Source organism: Colletes gigas, unplaced genomic scaffold (genome assembly GCF_013123115.1).
Source record: "Colletes gigas isolate AHSC1104 unplaced genomic scaffold, ASM1312311v1 Colletes_gigas_Sc00008, whole genome shotgun sequence".
Classification (NCBI taxonomy): domain Eukaryota; kingdom Metazoa; phylum Arthropoda; class Insecta; order Hymenoptera; family Colletidae; genus Colletes; species Colletes gigas.
Window position 1 is genome coordinate 18550 of NW_025106637.1, and position 24851 is coordinate 43400.

Sequence of the window (24851 nt, forward strand, 5' to 3'; positions counted from 1 at the left end):
AAATATCGTAAAAAAAAATGAATAAACTAGTCAAACTTGATAACTATCTAAATAGTTTGTTATCCTTAAAGATACATTCAAAATTAAACCCCTTATATTTTATGTTCACGCACAATAAAGTTTTCCTAATAAATATTAATTACTTCCGTCGAGTCAAAAACCTCTTAGGAATACTATGGGGTAAAATGATTCTTGCTCCTCCAAAAGAAAGTCACCAGTTTAGCACCAACCAAAACGCCTACTTAAACGAGCCAAGATTTTTAAGTTGATATCGAACCTAGTGACTTTCTCCTAGAGAAGCAAGAATCATTTTGATCCATGGTTCAAGACACAGTTGTATAATACCTGAAATGAAATAAATGAAAAATTTTATTTATTGATAGATATCACTAATTTTTAAATGAATCACCTTTATAACATCGGATCACCACGGGTACGTCTGAAAAAAAACACTAGTTTGCGTTAGATTCGAGCGAACTCTATCGGATTAGGTTTACTGTATGTTTTACGTTCGCGATCTACCCTTCCAGAATCATATTTCACTCTGTCTTAGACGTAAATGTATGACGTAACAGTCTGGCGCAGTTTGCGTAGTGGCCATTTTGTTTTCAATCGCACGGCTGATTAAGGTATTTTATATAAAAATATTTCATGTAACCTAATTGTAGAATATTTTGGTGACTAATATAGTTGACGAATTATTCGAGAAAATCCCAATATGGTTTTATCTATACTTTTATGGGAACTAATTCAGATTCTAATCCGAAAGTCGTACTTAATTTTGGATAAGGCTTTTCTATCAATTTTCATATTTTATCTATCTCTTTTCCTTTTGTCATTTTTCTATATTATCTATCCCGATGTAAATCGAACTACGTTTGCGATAAATAATTATTAAAGATTTATAATATACAAAAGATGAGATTATTATTCAAGAAGGGCTGAACTGTTTTCTATTCCGTCAACGGCTACCTTTTGTACAGTATTACGTTGAAATTTATACAGTTTATGGATCAAATATGTTACGCTTTAATGTAATTATGCCTTCAAAACCTTGTTATTTATGCAAATGCATTTCTAATTATCGATATCTTCGACACACCAAACGTGTTCTAAATGCTTTCCCAAAAAATAAATCTAAGAGTTAAGTTTTTAATTATCGTACCGTTATCAGTTAATTTGAATCGATTATTATGAACGATGTAATTTGAAATATCATTGACAACATATACATTCTCTTAATATAACATACTGGAAGAGAAACACAATGGAATTATATAACAGTGTACAACTACTTTTTTACGAAAAGATAATTTATTGCAGTATAATTATGAATTAGTACTAGTGGTAGTTACTAAAATATTTGTAGACAATTATGCGTATGAAACCATACTTATAGACGAGGCATACAATCAAAGCTAAATGTCCATTGCGTTTGTGTTAAATTGTAATAAAATATATGCGATTAGAATAATTTTATATATTAAAAAGTTATTGAAATTAATAAATCTTAGCTTTGATTGAACTCTCTTTTTCGTTTCAATGCCAGTCAATATATATATATATATATATATATTTTGGTCTCTCGCTATATCCGCTTGTCTCTTGCATACGCGTACATTTAAAACCAATCAGATAAAGGCGTGGTAAGAAAAAATGGGCGGTGTACTTATAGAAGGCAGTTTCTATCCTTATAGGTGTCCATCTGTCCATTCAGCCTGGCGAGAGAGGCACTCAAGCGCAACAATGGATTCAAAACGGCACGAACGTGGCTCCAAATCCAATACAGACTCACCGCCTGCTCCGCCTTCGCCTCCTATGTATAGTGCATCTTACACAACGTACGATGGGTACAAAAACAGAATGTCGTCGCGTCGTTCATCCTCGCCATCGGACTATAGAAGCAGTAGAACTTCTCGAAACGATTCGCCACAGGAAAGACGTAGAAGAAGACGCAGTGGATCAAAATCGCCCCCGAATCGATCGCACAAACGATCTCGGTCGCCTGACAGAGACAAGGATCGAGATAGAGATAGGGATAGAGATAGATCGCGAAAATATTCTAGAAGAGATAGATCAAGATCCAGATCAAGAGGAAGATCACGTTCCAGAGACCGAAGGCGTAGCCGTAGCCGCAACAGAAGTAGAGACAGACATAGAGGCAGAGAAAGCCGTAGGTATCATAGAGCGCCATCGTACGAATCGGATAACGCGGAAGATAACACAGAAGCAACATTACCACAACCGGTCGTTCCTCCGCAATCTAATGCTTTTAAGAATGATGGTAGTTTTATGGAAATGTTTAAAAAGATGCAAGAACAAATGCAACCCGCGCAAAAACCGACGACTTCTGTTTTGGAAGAGAAAAGCGTAGTTCCCCCACCATTGATGGTGGGAAAAAGGCGAGGAGGGAGGATTTTAAAAACTGGAATGGTTGCTAAGCCAAAGACTGAACAAACTGTTGAACAGCCCAAGGATGCGTGGTCGCTTTACATGGCCGAAGTAAAAAAATATAGAGAAGTTTGTTGCCAAGAAGAAGACAACACTAGACCCCTGGTCAAATAACTGATTTCAGTTTTTGTTTCTCACTTTGTTATTTTATTTCAACTACAATGATCGTATTTTTTTTAAAATACTACTCTTTAATGAATTCACAATTACACTTAAGCAAAAACAGAACAGCTATCGATCAAGTTTAAAGAATTTTGCTCGTACTTAAATTATTCTGAATTTTAACGTGCTTCGGAGTAACGTGTTTTGTTATTTGAACAAATATGCTATCCAAAAAAAGGTATATACAGAATGAATTCTTTTTCCTTTACCATTACAATATAGAATGTACAAACGTGTTAATCAGAAATTACGGATGCATAGTATCAGATTATTAACTACTTTAACTTGAAGAATGTTGTTAAGTAATAAGAGGATGGAAAATAACTGTAGTGGAGAAATAACTTATTTGTGATAGTGTTAAGTGATGCAAGAGACAAACGGACTAGAGCGAGAGACATGCATATAGAGAGTTTGCCTTTAAGGAGAAAGGGAGGGTGACATATGTAGGTCATTCGATAAATATAATAGATTAAGTAACTTGTAACTTGTTAAGCAGCAACAATATGGTTAAATACATGAATATTGGAACTCCTACTGATTTACCAACCGTTAATAATGGAGAACTCAAGCCATGCACAGCACCGTACGACCCAAGGTTTCCAAATCAAAACCAAACAAGGTAAAAAGAGAAATATACTAGTATTATATTCTATAACCATATAGATTATATTTTTTAAATGCAAAATCACATTTATTTGTGTTCCTAATACAGGTACTGTTATACCAGCTTCCTGGACTTTCATCGCTGTAAGAACCGTCACGGCGAAAATTACGAAGCTTGTCAGTATTTCAAGAAATGTTACACTGCAATGTGTCCCCATGACTGGGTAGAGAAGTGGGAAGACCAAATTGAAAATGGAATATTTCCAGGAAATATATAATACATTTGGGGCACTATGTTACGCTTGCCTCGTTTTTAGTGATATTATTTACATGAAAACAGGATTTTGAAATTCTATCTTCCTGTTTGTAAAATAATAAATATCGAATAAATTAAGAACAATCTAATTTCCATTGATTTCAGTGAGTTTTTTGTTTCTTTAATTTTTCGTTTAAAACGATAATTGTCCATTGATAAACAAAAAGTTGCATAAAAATTACATGTATTTATTGTTAACCTCAATTATGTAAGAACATCTCGATCGTGTTTACAATGATAATAGCATAACCTGACGTTAGGCTTATCAATAATCAATGAACTCTATGCTCTTATATGAAAATATTTAGTTTGTAAAATAGAACGACAGAATCTCGAGTTTAAACCAATTGGAAGAGCATGTGAATTCTACAGTCGGCAGAAAAGTAATTTACGTACAGTCGTTACACAACTTAATAAAGAAGAAATTATAAAGTCCCATTCTATTGTTTCTTATGTTCCTTTACGATACATTTTTTTCTTATTATGTAGCTGAAATACTGGCGAATTTTATTTAAACTTTAGAATAGGTTATAAAAACAATGAATGAAACTCCTCTTTCCACTTTCTCACACTATGCCAGATTACGTAAGTATAAGTGAGCTCGTAGAGTTCGGAGAATCGACAACGGCAAACTGATACTCGCCCCCTTTGAGCGAAAATGGAATGGGGAGTTCCCGATGCACCTAGTGCCCGGTCTGGTAACACTGGATCCTATTCAAACATTTGCTAGAATTGTTCATTGTTCTTATTACCCTAGCGGTGAGCCTGGAACTTGTCTCCATAAATTCAATGACTTAAATTTTGAAGATCGTTTACAAAATATTCCTGAGTGTACTGCCGAGCTTTACAATGTCAACGCGTGCACGTGTTTCTGAAAGGTAGATCAATTTAACGTTAATATTTATTTTCTTATAATAAAATTATCCTATTCATCGTAATTGATACATTTCGTTTAATGAATGCTAATTTAAAGATGTTTACTCGCGTATATTTTTCGTACGAATATTTTTACAGATACATATAATTCATCATCATTGTTTTTGGCACGCAAAATGTTAAATATTAAAATGTACATACATACAAACGCACGAAAATAAATACGTGAAAGATCTCTTTATAATGGACAATTAAAAATCTGTTTATAATAGAATGGACAATAATCAACGAAGTTATGGAAATTCGTCTTATTCGTCTGCCAACTACAATCAAGGCTCAAGATCCAATGATAGAGGAGGATATCGAAGGAGTACTTACTCCAGGAGAGGACAAAATCAATCATTTGGTTCTGGTCATGATAGTTTTGACGATAAATCAGATAAATTTATCATAAATATTGATAGCGACAAAGTAGGAAAACTAATTGGTAAAAGTGGATCTAATATTAGAGAGCTTCAAGATAAAACAAGCACAAGAATTCATGTAAGCACATATAAAAGAGTATTAATTTTTGTAAACTCATATCCACACAAATTATATGGTAAAAATGTCAACATAAATTGAAATTTTTTTAAAATTACTAAAACAAAACTAAAGTATTTTATACTTTTAAATAAATGTTACTTATTCAATTTGAGATTTTAAGTGTATAATTTAATCTGACTATGTATGTAGCAAATGTAGATATTTCCAGTGTACTGTATTATGCAGCTTTCTTGAAAGTTTTTGTACCTTGTGTATTAGGAATTGTATATGCCATCCATGCCCCATCAAGGTACATATTAATTATGGATGTAGCCAATATTGGCTTGCCTTGTGTAAACAAGGAAAGAGTATAGGTAGGTAATATAAACAAGAACCTCAATTTCTATATTAAGTATATGGATTGTTAAAGGTATGGACGGCATATAAAAAACTTAAAGCAAACGTGGAACAAGTCCACCTACTTGAGAGTTGAAAATAATAAGTTCCAAATTAATTTTCACTTATCATGTTTTGTAAACCAAAACATTTGTGTAATTTGTGTTTTTTGTTAAATTTTCTCACTTTTGTGTGTATATAAAGTCATATACAAGATAATTGTATAAAAAAATGCAATTTAACTTAATAAATAAATATATAGTATAATAAAATATTGCTGTCTAACTTGTTTTATCTAAAAGTTGTTTTGACACAGGTTAATAGATCAAGTGGAAATTCTACTACTGCTGTAACTATTGTTGGTTCTAAAGAAGCACAGGAACAAGCTAAACAATTGATAGAAGAATTATTGCAAGATCCCTCGTATTTACCGTCAAAGCCAGAAGAAGAGCAAAAAAACAATGAGAATGAATCAGAAATCGATTTTTCCACATTCAATTGGGCAGAAGCTAATAAACAATGCGTAAGTTTATATAGATTGTCAAAATCAATTTGTTATGACCATAATCAACATAGTTCTTGATATTATTTTCTCATGAATTGTTATATATCTATTAGGATAATTATCGAACTCAAAAATGGTCAAAATTGGCTCCAATTATCAAAAATTTTTATAAAGAGCATCCGTCTGTCACTAATATGACAAAAGAAGAAGCAGCTCATATTAGGAAGATAAATAACAATGTAGAAGTTAGGTATATGTTCGATGAGCAGGAGAACCGTTCGGAAGAGTATGATATACCTAATCCTATTGTAACGTTCGAACAAGCTTTTGAGGTAAATAAAAGATATTTAGAAATAAATACTTAACAAAGAAGAATACATTGCTTCAATTAAAACAAATTAGGCCTATCCTGATATACTGGAAGAAATAAGAAAACAAGGATTTACTAAACCCAGTCCGATACAGTGTCAAGCATGGCCTGTTCTTCTCAGTGGTAAAGATCTTATTGGAATTGCCCAAACAGGCACAGGTAAGTTATTTGGATGTTCAATGTTGTTATAATTTCGTTGAATACAATAAGCAAAAGCTCTGTTACATTAATGATACGTTCAGGAAAGACTCTGGCTTTCTTATTGCCTGCTTTGATTCACATCGAGGGTCAAGAAACACCGCGGTCGGAACGAAATGGACCCAATGTACTCGTTATGGCTCCAACGAGAGAGTTGGCATTACAAATTGAGAAAGAAGTGAATAAATATTCTTATCATGGTATAAAAGCGTAAGTAGTAACAATTTGAAAGGGCACATTTTGTTTATTTATTAAGTTGTAAACTAAATTTGTTGTAAACGATTACAACAAGATGCTCTGGCAGATGAAAAAAGAAACTGAATTCAAAGAATTTCCAAAATAACAGAATTAGGTGTTACGATGCTGAAATTTAGTTTATAACCTAATAGCATTCGTATGTGGACTACAATTTAACACATATTAGCAAAAAATAAATACATTTGTAGAGTATGTGTGTACGGAGGTGGCAGCCGTAAGGAACAAGTTAATATTGTACTGAAAGGAGTAGAAATAGTTATCGCGACACCGGGCAGACTAAACGATCTTGTGGAGGCGAATATTTTAAATGTTTCATCAGTCACATATCTTGTGTTAGACGAAGCTGATCGCATGCTCGATATGGGTTTTGAACCGCAAATTAGGAAAACTTTGTTAGACGTAAGGCCAGACAGACAAACTGTTATGACAAGGTATATATGAGATATGTGGTTTAAACAAATTTAAAATAATGCTTTATATTGAAGCAAAAATGATATTCTTTTTGTGTTTCAGTGCTACGTGGCCTCAAGGCGTTAGACGTCTTGCTCAATCGTACATGAAAAACCCAATTCAAATATTTGTTGGATCTCTTGATTTAGCTACCGTGCATACAGTAGCACAAAAAATTTACCTTATTGACGAAGAGGAAAAGACAGATATGGTTAATATTATACAAAATAATTTTAACGATATCATATAAAAAAAATACATTATTAAATGTTCTTTTTTTAACAGATGTATCAGTTCTTTCGTGAAATGACTCCAACAGATAAAGTAATAGTATTTTTTGGAAAAAAGTCTAAAGTCGATGATATAGCGAGTGAATTAGCCTTGCAAGGCGTGAATTGTCAGAGTATACACGGAGGAAGGGAACAGTCCGATAGAGAACAGGCATTAGAAGATTTGAAAACTGGAGAAGTTCAAATACTTCTTGCGACGGACGTTGCCAGTCGAGGAATCGACATCGAAGATGTTACGTACGTTTAATCTTATCTAATATCTTTTATGCAACCATCGATGATTCTTTCGAGTGTTATTAAAATAAAATTCTTCCTTAGGCATGTGCTAAATTATGATTTTCCACGGGACATAGAAGAGTATGTTCATCGGGTTGGTCGTACTGGTCGTGCTGGACGTACAGGGGAAAGTATAGCATTTATGACAAGGAAAAATTGGTCTCTTGCGAGAGAATTAATTAGTCTTTTAGAAGAAGCTAATCAAGTAAGTTGTTAAAGAATTGTAATTGGGAAAAATTTGTTTTTGCACAATTCTGTGAAATTTTCGTTCTCTAAAGGAAGTTCCTGTGGAATTATATCAGATGGCTGATAGATACGACGTATGGAAGGAGAAGCGAGCAAATGAAAAACAATCTGATTACTCTCATAGAAGGGGTAGCAGAAGATGGTAGTTAATAAGAAATATGCTCGCATCAATTACCATACATGAACTTATAACCTTATATTATTAATATTTTTAAGATAATTGAACTGGAAGTGTTACAATTACTTTTTTTGGTTAATATGTTTTTTTAAATACATATTTCTCGTAGCTTCTTGTTTCATAACCATTAATAGAATAAAAACTTTATTTAAAGAAACAAACTTTATTCATTCATCTGTGCAGAAGCGGATTTAAGCTTCTGTGTTTATACGTGTATGTTTATAATATTCCTATCCTTCGCTTTTAACCTTTTTGTTTCGAAAAATAAAATTTAAAATAACACTTATACGTTTCAAATAATGATAAATTATCGTTCACAAACTGATCCGATCGTTATCATTTAAAACGCGTAAAAAACATGGATTGACAAAATTGTAATGATTATAGTACTAACCCTTTGAGTGCTATGGGTATATATATATATATATATAGGGTGTCTGAGCGGATGGTCTTTTAACTCATACTACGGAACAATGTAGATCAGGGGTGACGAATTTTTTCGCTGAGCCACAACAGTCCCATTACCAGTTCCTCGCTAGTTAGACGCCTAATAAGCATAGTGAGGGTATTATCCGTCTTCGCTTGCGTGGAATAGAAAAACAAAAAGAAACCACGATTTCGTCACCCCTGCTGTATCTTATCCGAACGGATTATGGTATTCTATGTGAAAATAAATCATGAAAACAATAACTTAACTAACATTACACAATCGATCGCACTTTTCATACAGCCGTCCATAGAATGTTCGATTTTGAAATGCTCTGCACTCAAAGGCTTAATAAATGGAAACATTGTTAGTTATATTTTGTTCAGAAATAATCGTTACTTTAATAAGATGAACCACTTCTGAACGAAAAATCGTTAAAAAAATAAAACAAATAAATAAATCTAGCATTAAAAAAAAAAATATATGTACCAATTTAAGAAATACTCTTACACAGAAATAAAATTAATAACAAACGGAGGTATAAACCTTGAAGTTTTTAGTCTTAGTATATTTCTCGGCAAATATTTTTCCGCTCACAGTTGGACTTGAAAATGCAATATCGTCCAAAGACAATATATAACCATAATAAAATTGAGATCTAAAAGGATTCAAAACATATTAATTGATAAGAAATAAAAAATTGTTAATAGATATCTAACAATAAACGTTTACCTTAATATATCAACTAATTTAGATGCTATGCCTTGTCTGCGATATTTCATGTCAGTCCATATAACATTTATACCACATTTAGCTGGTACACTTTCTGCTGTACAACAATCCAATTCCAATAGTTCAGGAATCATACAGTGAGCAGTGTTTATATGCTCTGCAACTAAAACTCCCAAGATGACATTGTCCCTTATGTATAAGTACACCTAGAAATGAAACAAATTAGAATGAACCAGTATTTAAAAATAAAAAAAAAATGTTACCTTTTTATGTTCATAATCGGATAGTTTTGTGTTAACTAATCCCAAATCTCTGTCTACGTATATTAAAACATCTTTTATTTTATTCCAAGATTTTTTTGTATCACCAGGTTCTATCAAAATCACTCGACTCGACGTAATAGGATCTTCCATAATTACACGTTCTGTCTTCCAACCCTTGTAATCAGAGATTTACAATTATGCAACATTTGATATATTATTTATGTGTACAAAAATATAGACTTCAGGAAGCGCAGGCATCATATCCCTAGAACCACTAATCCCATAATGTATTATTTACTTATATATATATATATATAAAGTTACATACAGGAAATTTTAGAGTCCTTCTATTATTGTGATAATTTAGATGAGCATTTTCATCATCAGGACATCCCGACTGATACACGACACCGCATTCTGCACATTGTATAGCCCCGAATTTTGTTTGTCCTACATCTAATTGATATTGATCTTCATCATTTTGTTTCACAGATAATTGCCAATTTACGTTTCCTTTTATACTATTTGCTGACTTTTTACCAATTTCGCTGAAATAGTAGTTAAAATTAAATCTTCAGCTCGAAATAATCAGTAAGGAATACTTGAAAATATTTTAGCATTCTAAAGACTTTGAACTTACTCGATTATTTTATTAGCAGAGTATCCTTTACTGAATAATGGGTAGTACTTTTGTTCATTCCCTTTAACATTGTTCTTATTATTATCTAATAATACATTTTCTAAAGTTATTGCTGTATTAACGTCTTTGATATTCATAACTGATGTCAAGTTACTAAGTTCGCTTGCCGGCGACATAGCAACATCTTTCAAAATTGCTACCGGTTTTAGCGGCGAAATGTGTCCAAATTTCTGATTAGTTAGTATTTCCATTGTATCGTATTCGTCATTGGCCCAATCGTTTTCTAACATTTTCAGTATATTGGTAATATTATTCTCCTCTATCATATCATTTTCCAATTCCGAATCGTTTATTGTCAAATCGGTGGTATCGAACGAAATGTCCATTAATTTTGCTCGTTTGTTAGCTTGTCTAACAGATTGTATATTCTCTTCGTTTAGTGCCATTTTATCATTCGATCCAACCTTTAATTTAACGTTATTGTTTATCATTACCGTAGCAGAACTATTTTTCTTAGACGTTCTTCTAATTTTGAAGAAACGCTTATTACTGTCAATTTCTAATGTAGGAGATTTTTCCCTCAATATTTTACCAGGTGTCCCCATATCTTTCGTTTCGGGAATATTCTTTTGTACAGAATCGATAACAGTATCTTTTACAATATTTATGGCATTATGTTTTGTAGTACCTAATTTAACTTTCGGTTTTGGTTTTCTAACTCCATGAAACACTCCACCATTGATACCTCCTATAGTGTGTCTTCTCATGAACTTTTTATTATGGTGTATATGTTCCATGAAATTACTTTGTTGCTTTTGTTCAAACGATTTGTTAATAATCCTATAATTCTTCTTCCAGTCTGAGTTAGAATTATTGTAAAAGGTCTTAGTGCTTAATGTTATGTCTTTCAAGTTTGTTTTGCAATTTTCATCTCGAAATAAGGCTGCTCTAGCTTTGGGCACAGAACAATTAACATTGGTTTTTACTAATTTTGCAGTATTTTCTAATTCTTCGAACGCGTGCCTCTTTAACGTACTTTCATTTCTCTCAAACAAAGAAGTTTTTGTTGTATCAAATATGCTGAGAGATTTGCGTCTATGTAATTTTGGGAATGGAATCACTTTATTTTCTGAAGTCAATGGTGTTATTAATCTATGCTCTGGACTTTCTTGCTTAGATGGAGTTTCTGTGATATTATTTTGTAATTCTACACCAAAATGTCTATTTGGTGTTTTTGATGCAGCTTTATTTATCAATGGTGTTAGTTTCGATCTCTCTATTGTCCAAAGACTAGAACACTTTGACGGAGAATTTGATAAAGCTTTTGATGAATCTGGTAGTATTTTTTGCTGCAGAGAAGTCTTGTTCCTTTTGTACCCATTTGGTGATGATTGATTGCTGGTTAGATACATTTTAAATGATGAAGATGGCTGTTTAGGTGTTGTGCATGGAGAGAGAAGCAAAGGTGACATGGGTCCTAAATCTGATTCTTCTTCGGATAAGGTATCTCCTATCCTCAAATTATTTTGAATCCTTTGTATGTTCTTTTTAGTTGAACTTTTTGTTGATCCGAACAAGCATTTTTGGACTCTACGTGGAGTGTACAATATACTTCCTTGTACACTGTCTACAGACATGTTGTGTCAGCCTTATAAGTTTCCTATAAATACAAGCTGAGATAGATCAATAATATGCACAAATTATTATAGAAACAAATAAAAAATAATATTACGACAATATACAGAATATTGTTAACTGTCTGAAAATTGAAATTGCAATGTTTAATAGTAGAAATTATTGCACAGTTTTAAATTAAAATGAAATGCAAATTGTATAACATGAGAATAACCTTTAGAATAGTGTATACCAAATATTAATACATTTAATTATTTCAAACGTATTGACTAATTCAAATGTTAGAGACGTAACAATGATGTAACATAATCATTAGAATATGATTTTATATAAAATATGAGAGAAAACATGTGTTATTTAAACTAATTATATTTCAACTGAAAATGGTATACTCTAAGTTTAAACGAATTCTTATGAACGATACGAGTAAAATAAGATAATTAGAATTAATCAATGGACAAACTAACCTGATCACGTATACGAATAAATCGAATCACATAATTGTGATACTCTAAAACCACTACAAAACTTTCCGTTTCGTTGGTCGGTCACTCGGTGTTCGCGCCTTTCGTATCTCCTGAAACTATGTATATATATGTATGTCAGGTCCCTAGACCGCGACTATTTTTCACTAGGTCGCGTGAGAACGGAAGCGAAGGCGGGAGGTATGAACGTACGGACACCGGTTAACAGACAACAAAAGGGTTTATTTTTACAAACACAACAATCGAACGTGTAACAAATAACGAACAGCGAATAATAATAACGATAACTATAACGATAACAATAACGATAAAAGGATAATGATGAGCGAATAACGAAAAACGATTGCGGAAAACTATCAGACACGGCAACCGTTTTTCACCGTTGGCTCCAAAGTCAGCGCAAAAATAGAACGCGGCTGTAGCTCTTGCTTCTGGTTCCGCGGCCGCGACGGTGTCGCCACATATATAAGGTGATTGGCAAGTTAGGTCAAAAATTTAAAACATCATAACTTCTGAACGGATTTGACGATTTTAATGTTTTAAAATGTAAACATCGCATATTTTGGTGAAGAATATGTAGAAATTCCAAGAATATTCGAAAAGTTGTTCCTTCACCCCTTAAAGTGAGAGAAACAATAATTTGTTGAAGGAGGAAATAAAGAAGATATTACTAATACGTCCACAGGCTAAGCTACATTAATCAATATAATCAATTATTTAATAATAAATCTTTGTTAAAATATTAATGTGTTACCTAAGCCATCAACATAATTAAATATATTGAAATATATTGTAATTCATTCACATGCAAAATAATTTACAATTCTACTTATTTAACAAAATAGGTAATAAACAATAGAAATTTATACGACGAGGTTCGTTTATGTTGCTTATGTCATTGCTAATTCGTGTAGCACGATATCTCCGGAAATCCTAAGGGTATCGATGATAGATGGTTGTAATCTGTGTTTGAATTCGCTAATCATTTTGTCTCCCAACCATATCGTGTATGTTTCGCATTCACATCGAATTCTGCTGGAAAAAGACACAAAGGAAATTCATTTTAAACATTGTAAAAAAAATGTAAATAGCGTATTGCTTCTTTGTTTCTCTATTTGATACTTTTAAAAATGAGTGAGGCCTACGTTAAAAGAAAATCACGACCAGGCATCCAGGATAAGTGTCCATCGTGTCTTTCCTCGTGTGCCCAAGATCCATTCATCCAACAATTCATTACGACATAGGGGGCGCAGTTACCGTACATAAAACGGGGATTAAAGTGGAAAGTAATTATGGGATGAGGATAGATCATCTTTCCCTTCTGTAAGTTCACATAAAACCTGTTGCAGAATAGAAGAAAACAAGAAACGTTTGTCATCAACAACTTATGTTTACACAGAATAAAATGATTTTTAATTTGTTCATTTTAGATAAGCAAAGCGGTCGGAATCGTGACAACCGTGAAAGCATGTTCAACAAAGGGGTCTAGACAAAGAGAAAAAATCTGTTAAAACTTACGAATGAGGAAGAAGTTTTAATCTTCCAGCAATAAACAGTCTAGTTCCTACTTTGAATTCACTGTCAAGGTCCACCGTAATTGGAACACCCTATATATAATTAAACTTAATTTCAACAACACCAAAAGAACAAATCTTTTGAATATGGAAAGAACTTACGAGGCTTTCAACAAGTGGTCGATCGATTCTTAAACTTAAAAAATTGTTTGGCCTGCATAGTTTTGGATCAGGATAAACAAACAACTTGAGCTGCCTAAACCTAGTATCTTCGAGCGATCCATTGATTTCGATGCCTGTTATGTCTTCAAGAGGCATTCTATACGAGAATGCGCAAAAGTGCTCCCCATTTATAGCAATCTAAAAAAGTGTAAAAAATTGTTGATCTATGAGTGATTGTAACTTCTTTAAAGGAAACCGTATAATAGTCTCCCTGGACTCATTTTAAAGGGCAAAGCCTCTACTTTACATCTCTGAATTGAACTTTTTAAATAAACTTTTATTTTAACACACGGGGTGAAGAAAACGGAGTAGAACATTTTTAATTCTTACCTGAAACGCGTTGGCAGTACAAAAAATCAAAATATGTACGTAAGAGTTGCGCCGAAAGGCGGTATGTGCAGCCGGAGAACATGTTTCCTCTTCTTCCCAAGACCCCTTAAATTTCGTGTTTCGTACAACGTAGCCCCTGTCTAATCGCGCATTGAAATGTAAAGCAATGTTGCTGGCTGCTTTGCATAATAAATTTACTGAAAATCTACAGTAATTACGTTTTATGCATTTATTTATACGATACATTTTTCTAAATTTATAAAAGCATCGACTACAAATTTACCTTAATGCATCGGGGGGAATGTAGCCTGTGACCACGATAGCTGACGTTGGCTTCAGAGGCTGTAATGGATATGCTTTGGATCCATCCTGTAACAAAAATACAATGCATGTGAATACAAAAATGTATCTTAGTTTTAATAATACATACTCTTTAAAATATTAGATGTGTAGGTGAAATATTTGAGTACTTCACTAATTGATATTGTAACTTTTAAGACATCCGGTATATAAAACAGTTATAAAAGATGTTTATATTATTACTGTTTAATATTTGTCTTGTACGTTAACGGTATAACACAGAAACAAAAAAAATAATTTTACCTTTCTTTTTTTAAATAAGAAATTTAGAAAAAAATTTCAAGTTTTCGAGAGAGCAAAACACAACATCCCTTGCGGGGATCGAACCCGCGACCTTTGGATTAGAAGTCCAACGCGCTATCCTCTGCGCCAAAGGGACTACGTGATTCAGATAGTTTTAATTAATTTATATCTTACAATGAATAATCGTTAACCAAAAATTTTAATTTTTAATTTTATTAAGGATATAATATATTGTCAGTTTAATTTCCGCATACCGAGTGTCTTAAAGGATTGTAATTACTTAAGACGGGTTTTGCAGGCTCATACATAGAAGCTAGTCAAAGTTTGGATTCGAATCCTCGGCATTAGTATTCATGGAAAACATTATTCTATTTATGCAGACATTTATCTTCATTTTCTTAATACGAAATAACTGGTCGCGAACCTATATTGTAAAGATGATAGCAGTCCTAGACAAAGATGAAGAACACCATTAAATTCTCGTGCAAAGGTAGATAGAATCTTTTGTATTATAGATAGAAAGTTCTAACGAGTGTGTAGAACTCGAATTTTTATACATATTCTCGAATTTAAAAAGAAATCTTGTGATAAAATAATTATTAAAATTTGTTAAATATGCCAGTTAAAAAACTTCTTATTAGTGTCTAACCTGCGGATATTTCCCTCTCGATAACTTTACTTTTACATTCTAGTTTTTAATGTTTCTTATGAATATACTATCTTCTTTACAACTTTCTTTATGACCAACTAAAACGAATAAAAGATGTATACATTTGAGGGAGATTTAAGATAAAACAAATGTGTGTTTTATTCAAGATTAACATAACCAACAAATTCACTTGTCTGATACTTTTTTAGTAGTTTCTCCGTAATAGGAATTATATATAGATACTGATCAATTGAAATAATATTCTCAAATCGTTTTGTATTAACACAATAGCAACCATTAATGTATATTTTACACCATGTATAATTGGTTACATATTCCATATGCTATGTAGTTCGTTACAATGTATTTATAGCTTTAACGGTTAACTAAAATGGTAAATATATGTGTAAGTACTACGAAGGTTGTAAGACAAAGTGTTAAAGCAATTAACATCACAAATTACGAATATAGGAATATACGAAACGTTATGTTAGCAAATATTTAAAGCAGTACGGGCATAGTCTTATTAAAACTTCAACTTTAATGTACAGTCATATTTCTACATATACGTTGAGTACTATCGTTGGGTGGAGACAGGGAAGTAGGTTACATATCAACGCCGAAATTTTCAATTGGTAAATCGTAAATCTATATTTGCATTATCTATGACTAATCAATACTCACTAACGGCACTGTGTCTTCGTCAACAAACGAAAATTCTCGGCGAGCGTTTTCCTTTGTTTGCACAAAAATCTCGTCTTGATTTACCGACATATTTTCTGATAATCTCAAAGAATGATTTATTAGAACAATATGTTGTAAGACGTTCGTAAGTACACGCGACACTCCGATCGGGAACTTTTCTCTGATTAAATTCGAGGCGCGTATTCAAAATAAACAGGCAGATGACAACAAAGTGGAACTATGAAACATTGCATTTTTTGGAAGGATACTACGTAGTTCCGAAACCAAAATTCATTTTTTATCCGAAAATTTATACGTGTATTTTGATATTAAGTTAAATAAACGGTAGGTATTGATAAAATGGAGTTCTGCACATAGTATATTGTTAGATGATTGATGTGCGTGACGAGAACAAAATAGAATCGAAAATGCACTTGAACCCTAATGTTAAAAATTATATTTTACAAGTATCAAAATAAATAAGTTCTGAACCCCAAACGAATTTCGGTTCTGGGATCGGTTACTATCCCTGGCTTTTTGGGTCATGTCTCCTAATAATCATTTTAATAAAAAAAATCAATAATTGCAATACGTTTTATCGCATTCGATAAAAACAAGTATATTTATTTTTCAATACTAGTTTATTTACAATACTAGTAGATTTTCGTATAACATAAGCATTATGAAATATACAATTAAATATTCATAGTAATATTATAATGGAGGGTTTAAAATTCAAGATAAATAGCATAGTTTTTCTCGAGTATCATTCGGGATCAAGGTCAGAGTTAGTTAACAATCAATGGATGTTTCATCTTCTCCAAATTTATCGTAGGCATTCTATTTACAAGTAGAAAAATACGAGTGAATTAATTTTTGATACTTTTCTGTTAACTATTTTTCTTCTCGACTAGATTGCTTTTACGTTATTTTTGTTTGAAAGAAAATTGAATTTGGTAACAATATATTTTATCTTCGGTTAAAATGTAGGAATACGAGAAATTTGTTTTTCAATTCAACTTTCTTTCTCGTTCGATGATCAGTCGATGGGTATTAATAAAATTGTTAACAAGATTCAGGCAGTATATGTATATGCTTTTTCTTTAAGCAAATATGAATAATTTTCAGTCGTTGGCGAACAAAAATAATAAAAAAATAATAAATGGTATTCTAAAACTTATACAATCTCAAATTACCTAACAAGTTAAAATTGTTTTATATCTTAAGATTTCTCTGCACTGTATTTTAGTAAAATTTTACTTCTTTGCAGCTTTAGTTGTAAAATTACTCACCCCTATCTAAAAATAATTTTTCTTTGTCTATTTAAAGGAGAAAAAAAAAAATTTTACGACCTTTAATATGCGTAATAAGCGCAAACATAAATTGGCTAAAAAAAGAAGTAAAGTATAATTTAAATGTCTCTCGGTTCGTGGGGCGCAGGAAGTCGCTGCCAGGATGGTTCGACACCCCAAATTTCACGAGCATATTCTGCGATTGTACGATCTGATGAGAATTTTCCTGACGAAGCTATATTGTTAATTGCCATTTCCACCCATTTGTTTTCATCCTGAAAAAATAAAGCAAAAAATAGCAAACAAAATTTTAAAAGACACGCGTATTTACGAAACCTAATATTTAACAAAAATTCTTGCGAACACACCTGATAAACTTTACTGACACGATCCTGCGTTTGAATATAGCTCTCATAATCGGCAAACAAATAGAATCTATCCCAGTTAAGCAGAACATTAGTAATGTCTTTGAACTCGTCTGGATTATTAGGACTAAAGAAGCCACCCTGAATCTGATCAATGCATTGTTTCAATTCTGGGATTCTATTATAGTAATTGTGAGCATTGTATCCCTTCTTCTGTAACTCTTCCACTTGATCGACAGTCATACCAAAAATGAATATATTTTCTTCGCCCATTTCTTCGGCCATTTCTACGTTGGCACCGTCTAGTGTGCCAATTGTTAAGCCTCCGTTCAACTGAATAAAGTGGAATAAAGTACTCCGGTCACTCACAAACGAATCAATCCAAAAACGATTCAACAAATTGATCGGTAAATCATCTATTCTTCATTACTCACCATGAATTTCATATTTCCCGTACCGGAAGCTTCGGTACCAGCAGTTGAAATCTGTTCGCTCAAGTCCGCGGCTGGAATGATCTTCTCGGCTAAGGTGACTCTATAATTTTCTAAGAAGATAAACTTTAATTTGTCACCAACAATCGGATCATTGTTTATAACATTTCCTACGCTGCAAATCAATTTTATAATTTTCTTTGCCAAATGATAGCCCGGTGCTGCTTTTCCACCGATTATCACTGTTCGCGGAACAAATGGCGTAGTTGGATTTTTCTTTATTCTGTTGAACAGAGTAATCACATGCAGACAGTTCAACAGTTGTCTCTTGTATTCGTGTATTCGCTTCACCTGTATTTTTTTCACAATATATAAATTAAGTTGACATGTAATATGCAAATTTATTTTTATACAGAGATTCTAATCACCGTATAACCATAATCTGATTAACAAGGGCCGAACTGGGTTTGGGTTGGGATTAGAATCTCTGCTTTTATGTTACGAGAAGGTACCTGAATATCAAAAATGGAGGCAGGGTTCACTTTAACACCATAATCTTTTTCAAGCAACTGTGCTACTTTTAGTTTGTTTTCTTGTTTTACTTTTATGACACTCCGTTGAAAAACCGGATCTTTAGCCCATTGTTTCAGCTGTGCCAATTGCTCTAAATGCACTGTCCATTCGACGCCAATTTTCTAAAAACACGTGTCAAGAATGACGCGTTAAAGAAATCAAAGATGTCTAAAAGTTTCTTTTCAAAAATTCTTTATTTATCTTAAAATCTTTCGATATTTGTTACTTTGGAATACAGCAAAAGTTGTATAACTGTATGAAAATCGGGATCTAAGCCAGGAACCTTTTCCAATGAAAATGTTAATAGATCATTTCTTGTAGCTATCCAACTTTTACTGTATAAGTTTTTAATAGCGATACTCACTTCTTCGATAACGTCAGACAGATTTGGATTGCATAGAAGAAGCCATCTCCTTGGGGTGATACCATTGGTCTTGTTTTGGAATTTCTCGGGATTCATATCGCAAAAATCTTTGAAACTGAAATAGTAATACTGTCAGAAGTATTCGTCGAAAGTACCGTAACTATATCCGATCGGTTGAAAAATACCTACACGCTGTTTTTCAAAATTTCTGAATGTAATGCTGCGACACCATTGATGGCATGACTACCAACGATGGAAAGGTGTGCCATGTTAACTCTCTTCTCACCCTCTTCTTCGATCAAAGACATACGACGAAGACGATCAACATCGCCAGGATATTTAGCAGATACATTCTGCAGGTGAAGGAAATTGATGTGGTAGATGATTTCTAAATGTCGAGGGAGAATGCTTTCCAGCATGTTCGTGGGCCATCGTTCCAGGGCCTCTGGAAGCACCGTGTGATTGGTATAGGCACAGGTTCTTTTCGTGATGTCCCAAGCCTTTATAGCAGACAAAAATCATTAAGCTTATCATAGATATATTTTGCGTAGACAATGTCATGTATAAAATATGCAAACAATCGGTCACCTTCTCCCAAGGAAGTCCTTCGACGTCAATAAGAATTCTCATAAGTTCAGGAATTGCCAAAGAAGGATGAGTATCGTTTAGCTGGATGGCAACCTTGTCAGGGAATAAGTCAAAGTCTGTTCTATGATGTTCCTTTGAACCAAATTTGCTAGCTTTATATCTACGATTAATAATATTCCAAGATATTATTTTTTATGAAATTTATTTATCAAATACTATAACAGACAAATAAAGTCGAGCCAATGACAATGTTATCGATAAATAAAGAATTATAAATATTTTCACGATCTGTGATTAAGTACTAAACGAGTGTATGCATAAATATAAACAACCGGGTACAAAATCCATGCATCGTGCGATAAACTAAGACTATTTAGATATACTACACGCGTGCCTATAACGATAAAGAACAATTGGAAAGAACCGATGATTACATATCGCGTATGGAATAAATAGATAATGTACATAAAAGTAAATAGAATTAATGATGAAATACGTTGTTTTGCTGCAAGCATAAGTGGACAAATAAAGAGCCGGTTGAATAAGAATATTTAGTAACCTGCGTATTATATCTTGAAGAGTTGCAGCAACCATAAAGTATTCCTGTTTCAATCGCAACTCTTTCCCCTCAAAGAAGTTGTCATTTGGATACAGTACTCTGGTAATGTTCTCGGCTAAGTCACGATCGATCACAGCTTGAATATAGTCACCATTATTGACTGAAAACAATGTTTATAATTTGAAGATGTATTTATTATTTATGTTGAAAGATAGATGAGCAGATACATAAATTAATAAGTAAGCTTTACTTACAAAATTGTAGATTGAATTCTACTGGTGATTTAGCAGACCACAGTCTCAAAGTATTTACCACGTTATTTTTATATCCAGGAATTGGGTTGTCATAGGGCATTGCAAATATTACCTGCATTAAAAAATATGTACAATTTAACATTGACAAACAGACATTATCTTAAAACCTTATTTACATATTTTGTACAAACCTGTGTGTTCACCCATTTCTTTCCCTCTGGTGTATCGATAACTTGTCCATAAAAGTTCACTGGAAGCATGAACTCTGGTCTAGCTTTTTCCCATGGGTTTCCATACCGTAACCAATCGTCTGGTTCCTCTACTTGTTCTCCATTCTTAATTTTTTGTGCAAATATTCCATACTCGTATCGAATACCATATCCATAGGCTGCCAAACCAAGGGTAGCCATGCTATCCAAGAAACATGCTGCAAGTCTTCCCAAACCTCCATTTCCAAGACCAGCATCTTCCTCAAGTTCCTCAAGTTCTTCTATATCTAAGCCCATCTGCGATCAGAACAGAGTAAAACAACAATTTTTTATTTTTCTTGCATGTTATTTATTGATTTTCCTCGAAACTGACCTGATACATTGCTTCATCGCAAGCACCTTGAATACCTAAATTAATCATAGTATTTTGAAGGCTTCTTCCCATGTAGTACTCCAAAGAAAGATAGTATACCCTCTGAAACAATGGAGAGAAAAAAAAAGAAAAGAATACTATTAAAGAAGGATTGTAAAACATAAATAAAAATTGGTTGTTTACCAATCAATCTAAAATTTGTATTGGTTTATTCGTGAATAAAATTCGTCAAAGTGCGATAGGGTCTATAAAAAAAGGAGACACTGAACTATGATTCAGCGATGTAAAAGTTATTGGCCTTGTGTATGTAACAGTCTCCATAGATTAAGTCTTATTATGTCCTCCGTGTTTCCGTTACAAAATCAATTAACATAAATCTTATCTTACGCGTCTCTATTGGTCTGCGAATAAAAATAAATTGAACTGGTGTTTTGAAACGGGAGAGCAGACGAAAGTGGACTCGTTTAAAATTCATTTTTATTTCGGTTTCGATTCACACACGAAATATTTTCTTTTTTTCCACGTACAAATACTCGTTTAGTGCTCAACGATTAAATTAATTTTAGAATATACGCAACATATTTTTAAGTTATAAATTACGTATAATTATGTGGATAGAAAATCGTCTATAGAGATATTATAGAAAATGCGCCGACTCGTAGAAAGTTGAAAATTTCGGATAGCTTGCACATCCAAATCATTTTTGAAATAATGTGCGACTTGATCCAAAAGCTGAATCTGTCGAGGGAACGTGTTAAACGTGACTTGTCGGCTTTTAATAGTTGCATCACGCGATTCGTGTTCTTGAAGCAATTAAATTTTACGAATATCTCATAAAGTGAACCATTTAATAGCGTTTTGTTCCGTCGTTACCTATTTGCGTAAATTAATTTAACGATTGTGTGTAATTAACCATGTAAACGAAGATGTAAAAAGTTCATGCTATCTGATTTCATTTTGTCCCTCGTTCAATCACAAACAAGTTATACAGAACGTCGTTTCTACATATCTATTATTATCTTTCTCTCCCCCTTTATCTCCATCACTTTCCCAATCCATAACCGCGCCATATTTTATATCATCTCTATCTAAATTTTCCTTATTTACCAAAGATATAAATTCAAATTTAAATTACTCACAAACTATAAACGATTATTAAATTATTGAAAAATACTTGGAATACGTAACAAGCTATGTTTAAAGACCTATGACTAATATAGAGCTAGACGCAGGATTTTACGAGCACAATGGCCTCGTGAAAATTGATAAACAATTATTAATTATTTATCGATGCAATTGGAATGGTTTCAAAAATCGAAACGCTGTTATCGTTTGACGTGACATTGTAGGATAAGAATGAAAATCTTTTGGCTCGAGATCTCAAGATGAGATGATACTAAGGCCAAACGAAAATAGACGCTGTAACGTATTGCATCTGCGTTTCGAAGGTTAATTACGATATAGCATGTTTATCGTATAAATAGTATTGCATACGTATTTGTACTAATAATTCTCGACCGTTGGGAAAATTTTACTTGGACCAGCAATTCAGTTTTATCCTGTTATATTATCTTTCGTAAAGTACACTACTGTCCAAAAGTTTAGGTATACCTACCATATTTTCATTTTACAAGCAAATACATACAATACATAGACAATAGTCATTATCTTACTATGTTTGTTTCCGTATGGTAAAGATGCGTAATAGTAAAAAGTAACTTTTATGAAATGTACTTTATATTCGTATTTTTTATTATTTAGATTTTCCTATAACTCTCAAATTTGATAAAGACTTACTTGCGATAAGGTATACCCAAACTTTTGAGTGCTAGTGTACTTGCATTTCTCCCAATAACAAAACATTATCCGATTTGTTCGTGTATGTTGGTTCAATTTTTAGTTCAAGGTGAAGATCGTTGATACGCGTCGTTTGTACATTGATTTAATTATTGCGTCGACTATAATTACAATGGCCGAAATTATCGTGTGCCCATTTATTTTCGCACAGCGAACAAAGAGAAAGCCATTGACCGGTAACATAATACAGACGTGTCATTATCAAGCCAACAATCAGAAGGAAAACGCATAAACGAGAAATCAGAATCTTTGGAAATCGATATTTATTATACAACGCTTCTATTATTATCGTGCATAGGTAAACAATATTTATGATTTCCCTATCAATTATCCGAGTAGAAAGGAAAGGATAACAATGTTTCGTCCATGAGGAAGCGACTTAAAAATTGATCGCGTATAATTAAAGAAGACGGAATTATCCTTTTGTATCACCTGTTGCAAATAAATAACAATCCACCACGCTCGATATGAATGTAGAAAATTCGAGCCAAAAAGACGAAAATATGGACTCGACCCAAAAACGTCTTTGACTTTCGAAAACCACTTGGAACTATTCGAAGGAAACCAAGCTGTATAAAAATGTTTAATAGTAACATCTAAAAAAACAATTGTACAGAACCTGTCGCTAATGATTTTACATTGTGATGCAATATTAAATACAAAGAAAAAAAAGGTATAAGAAGCGTTAGGTTACATTAAGATCTCGTAAGTGAAAGAATGGACTTGGCAGATCTGCCAGTTGTCCAGATGAGGGGATTTCTTCCCTCTTTCGCTGCTTTCGACCGGCAGATTAGAGTGCGACGCGGCATTCTCTCGGCGAGAGCCTGGAACTTTTCTCTCTGTCCAAGCTAATTTTCATAATACTGGATAATTGCGAAAATTACACTTACCAGCTACCAACAGTCGTTAAACAGAATATTCTGTATCAATGTTTATTATTTGGAATGTCTATTCGTCAATTGTTATATATATATATATATATATATATGTATATACTTGCAGCTCACGTTTTTGTATTTTACATAATATATTAATTACAGGATTTTAGGAAAACATACCTTGGGGTCTTTTTCATAATAATATTGCTGAGTACGTATCCATCTTGATACTAAGTTGTCCTTGACGCTGTGTGCCAAGGCGGAAAAATAATCCCTGCTCGTGGCCACATTACGATCTTTCACCAGTGTGTAGTGTAGATGTCTGTTAAAAGTTTTCTTAAAATTCCCGACATTTTCCACATCAACGATTCCACGCACAGAGATTTGCTTCCTTTTCTCGTGATCCACCTCTGAGACTGACATTTTTCTCTTTCGATGTTTATTTACTTGATATTATCGTACCTATAACGTGCACCGACTGATTTTCGCCGAAGAAAATTTCTTTTTTTCTGTAAAATTGTCAATTAAACCGGCTAGTGTACACAGATGCCTAGATCCGATATTGACGCGTCTATTTACGGGCAGCAATTTTTCACGAACGAAATGCAATGCTTCTGTTATCGTTAGACACAAAACTGACCGGCTTTCACGACAGATCCGTGCATGTACGACAGCCAGAGGCGAATACCACGCTTAACTTTGGCAACTTCGAGGCGGTCACCTTGCATCAAGGTCGCGCAAGCGTACTGACCAATTGTCATCACGTGATTTCAGATTACAATACCGATTGTGCTCAGAATATTAAATATTATGTATTTTCAAGC

The 24851-nt window shown here is 33.1% G+C and overlaps 5 protein-coding genes and 1 non-coding gene across 13 annotated transcripts; 2 read left to right on the plus strand and 4 right to left on the minus strand.

Moving 5' to 3' along the window:
* Positions 1 to 508: 508 nt before the first annotated feature.
* Positions 509 to 3970, plus strand: LOC122396685 (cytochrome c oxidase subunit 12, mitochondrial-like). 4 transcript variants are annotated; one of them, XM_043395289.1, is made up of 3 exons: positions 509 to 629; positions 3107 to 3232; positions 3326 to 3970. In XM_043395289.1, the coding sequence occupies exons 2-3, from the start codon at positions 3117 to 3119 to the stop codon at positions 3492 to 3494; spliced, it is 285 nt and encodes a 94-aa protein (XP_043251224.1). In that variant the 5' UTR covers positions 509 to 629; positions 3107 to 3116; the 3' UTR covers positions 3495 to 3970. The 4 variants fall into 4 exon arrangements, with proteins under 4 accessions (XP_043251224.1, XP_043251222.1, XP_043251221.1 ...); XM_043395287.1 differs by having other exon boundaries at positions 3110 to 3232; XM_043395286.1 differs by lacking the exon at positions 3326 to 3970 and having other exon boundaries at positions 538 to 629; positions 1698 to 3108.
* A 254-nt stretch (positions 3971 to 4224) lies between these two features.
* LOC122396785 (probable ATP-dependent RNA helicase DDX43) lies at positions 4225 to 8079 on the plus strand. Its single transcript, XM_043395458.1, has 11 exons — positions 4225 to 4410; positions 4681 to 4951; positions 5646 to 5852; positions 5948 to 6166; positions 6237 to 6363; positions 6447 to 6612; positions 6849 to 7091; positions 7174 to 7321; positions 7396 to 7637; positions 7719 to 7881; positions 7955 to 8079. The coding sequence occupies exons 1-11, from the start codon at positions 4382 to 4384 to the stop codon at positions 8066 to 8068; spliced, it is 1929 nt and encodes a 642-aa protein (XP_043251393.1). The 5' UTR covers positions 4225 to 4381; the 3' UTR covers positions 8069 to 8079.
* Positions 8080 to 8306: 227 nt separating this feature from the next.
* Positions 8307 to 12384, minus strand: LOC122396759 (N-acetyltransferase ESCO1). Of its 3 annotated transcripts, none has more exons than XM_043395410.1 (6): positions 12265 to 12384; positions 10163 to 11822; positions 9851 to 10070; positions 9523 to 9696; positions 9260 to 9465; positions 8307 to 9185 (listed from the first exon to the last, which is right to left on the minus strand). In XM_043395410.1, exons 2-6 carry the CDS (start codon positions 11797 to 11799, stop codon positions 9050 to 9052), a joined length of 2373 nt encoding a protein of 790 aa, XP_043251345.1. In that variant the 5' UTR covers positions 11800 to 11822; positions 12265 to 12384; the 3' UTR covers positions 8307 to 9049. The 3 variants fall into 3 exon arrangements, with proteins under 3 accessions (XP_043251345.1, XP_043251346.1, XP_043251347.1); XM_043395411.1 differs by having other exon boundaries at positions 10163 to 11835; positions 12265 to 12343; XM_043395412.1 differs by lacking the exon at positions 12265 to 12384 and having other exon boundaries at positions 10163 to 11880.
* A 522-nt stretch (positions 12385 to 12906) lies between these two features.
* On the minus strand, positions 12907 to 16470 carry LOC122396781 (galectin-9-like). 3 transcript variants are annotated; one of them, XM_043395451.1, is made up of 7 exons: positions 16150 to 16184; positions 14632 to 14717; positions 14349 to 14553; positions 13959 to 14156; positions 13801 to 13889; positions 13428 to 13622; positions 12907 to 13317 (listed from the first exon to the last, which is right to left on the minus strand). In XM_043395451.1, the coding sequence occupies exons 1-7, from the start codon at positions 16153 to 16155 to the stop codon at positions 13173 to 13175; spliced, it is 924 nt and encodes a 307-aa protein (XP_043251386.1). In that variant the 5' UTR covers positions 16156 to 16184; the 3' UTR covers positions 12907 to 13172. The 3 variants fall into 3 exon arrangements, with proteins under 3 accessions (XP_043251386.1, XP_043251384.1, XP_043251385.1); XM_043395449.1 differs by lacking the exon at positions 16150 to 16184 and adding an exon at positions 16285 to 16470 and having other exon boundaries at positions 12910 to 13317; XM_043395450.1 differs by lacking the exon at positions 16150 to 16184 and adding an exon at positions 16285 to 16467 and having other exon boundaries at positions 12925 to 13314.
* On the minus strand, positions 15015 to 15087 carry Trnar-ucu. The gene has a single exon. It is a non-coding gene; the product is annotated as a tRNA-Arg (tRNA).
* A 417-nt stretch (positions 16471 to 16887) lies between the features above and the next one.
* On the minus strand, positions 16888 to 24698 carry LOC122397034 (glycogen phosphorylase). The gene is made up of 12 exons (XM_043395847.1): positions 24208 to 24698; positions 21293 to 21394; positions 20902 to 21216; positions 20711 to 20822; positions 20457 to 20616; positions 19898 to 20057; positions 19499 to 19809; positions 19310 to 19424; positions 18885 to 19067; positions 18376 to 18723; positions 17945 to 18274; positions 16888 to 17851 (listed from the first exon to the last, which is right to left on the minus strand). Exons 1-12 carry the CDS (start codon positions 24448 to 24450, stop codon positions 17696 to 17698), a joined length of 2535 nt encoding a protein of 844 aa, XP_043251782.1. The 5' UTR covers positions 24451 to 24698; the 3' UTR covers positions 16888 to 17695.
* Positions 24699 to 24851: the final 153 nt, after the last annotated feature.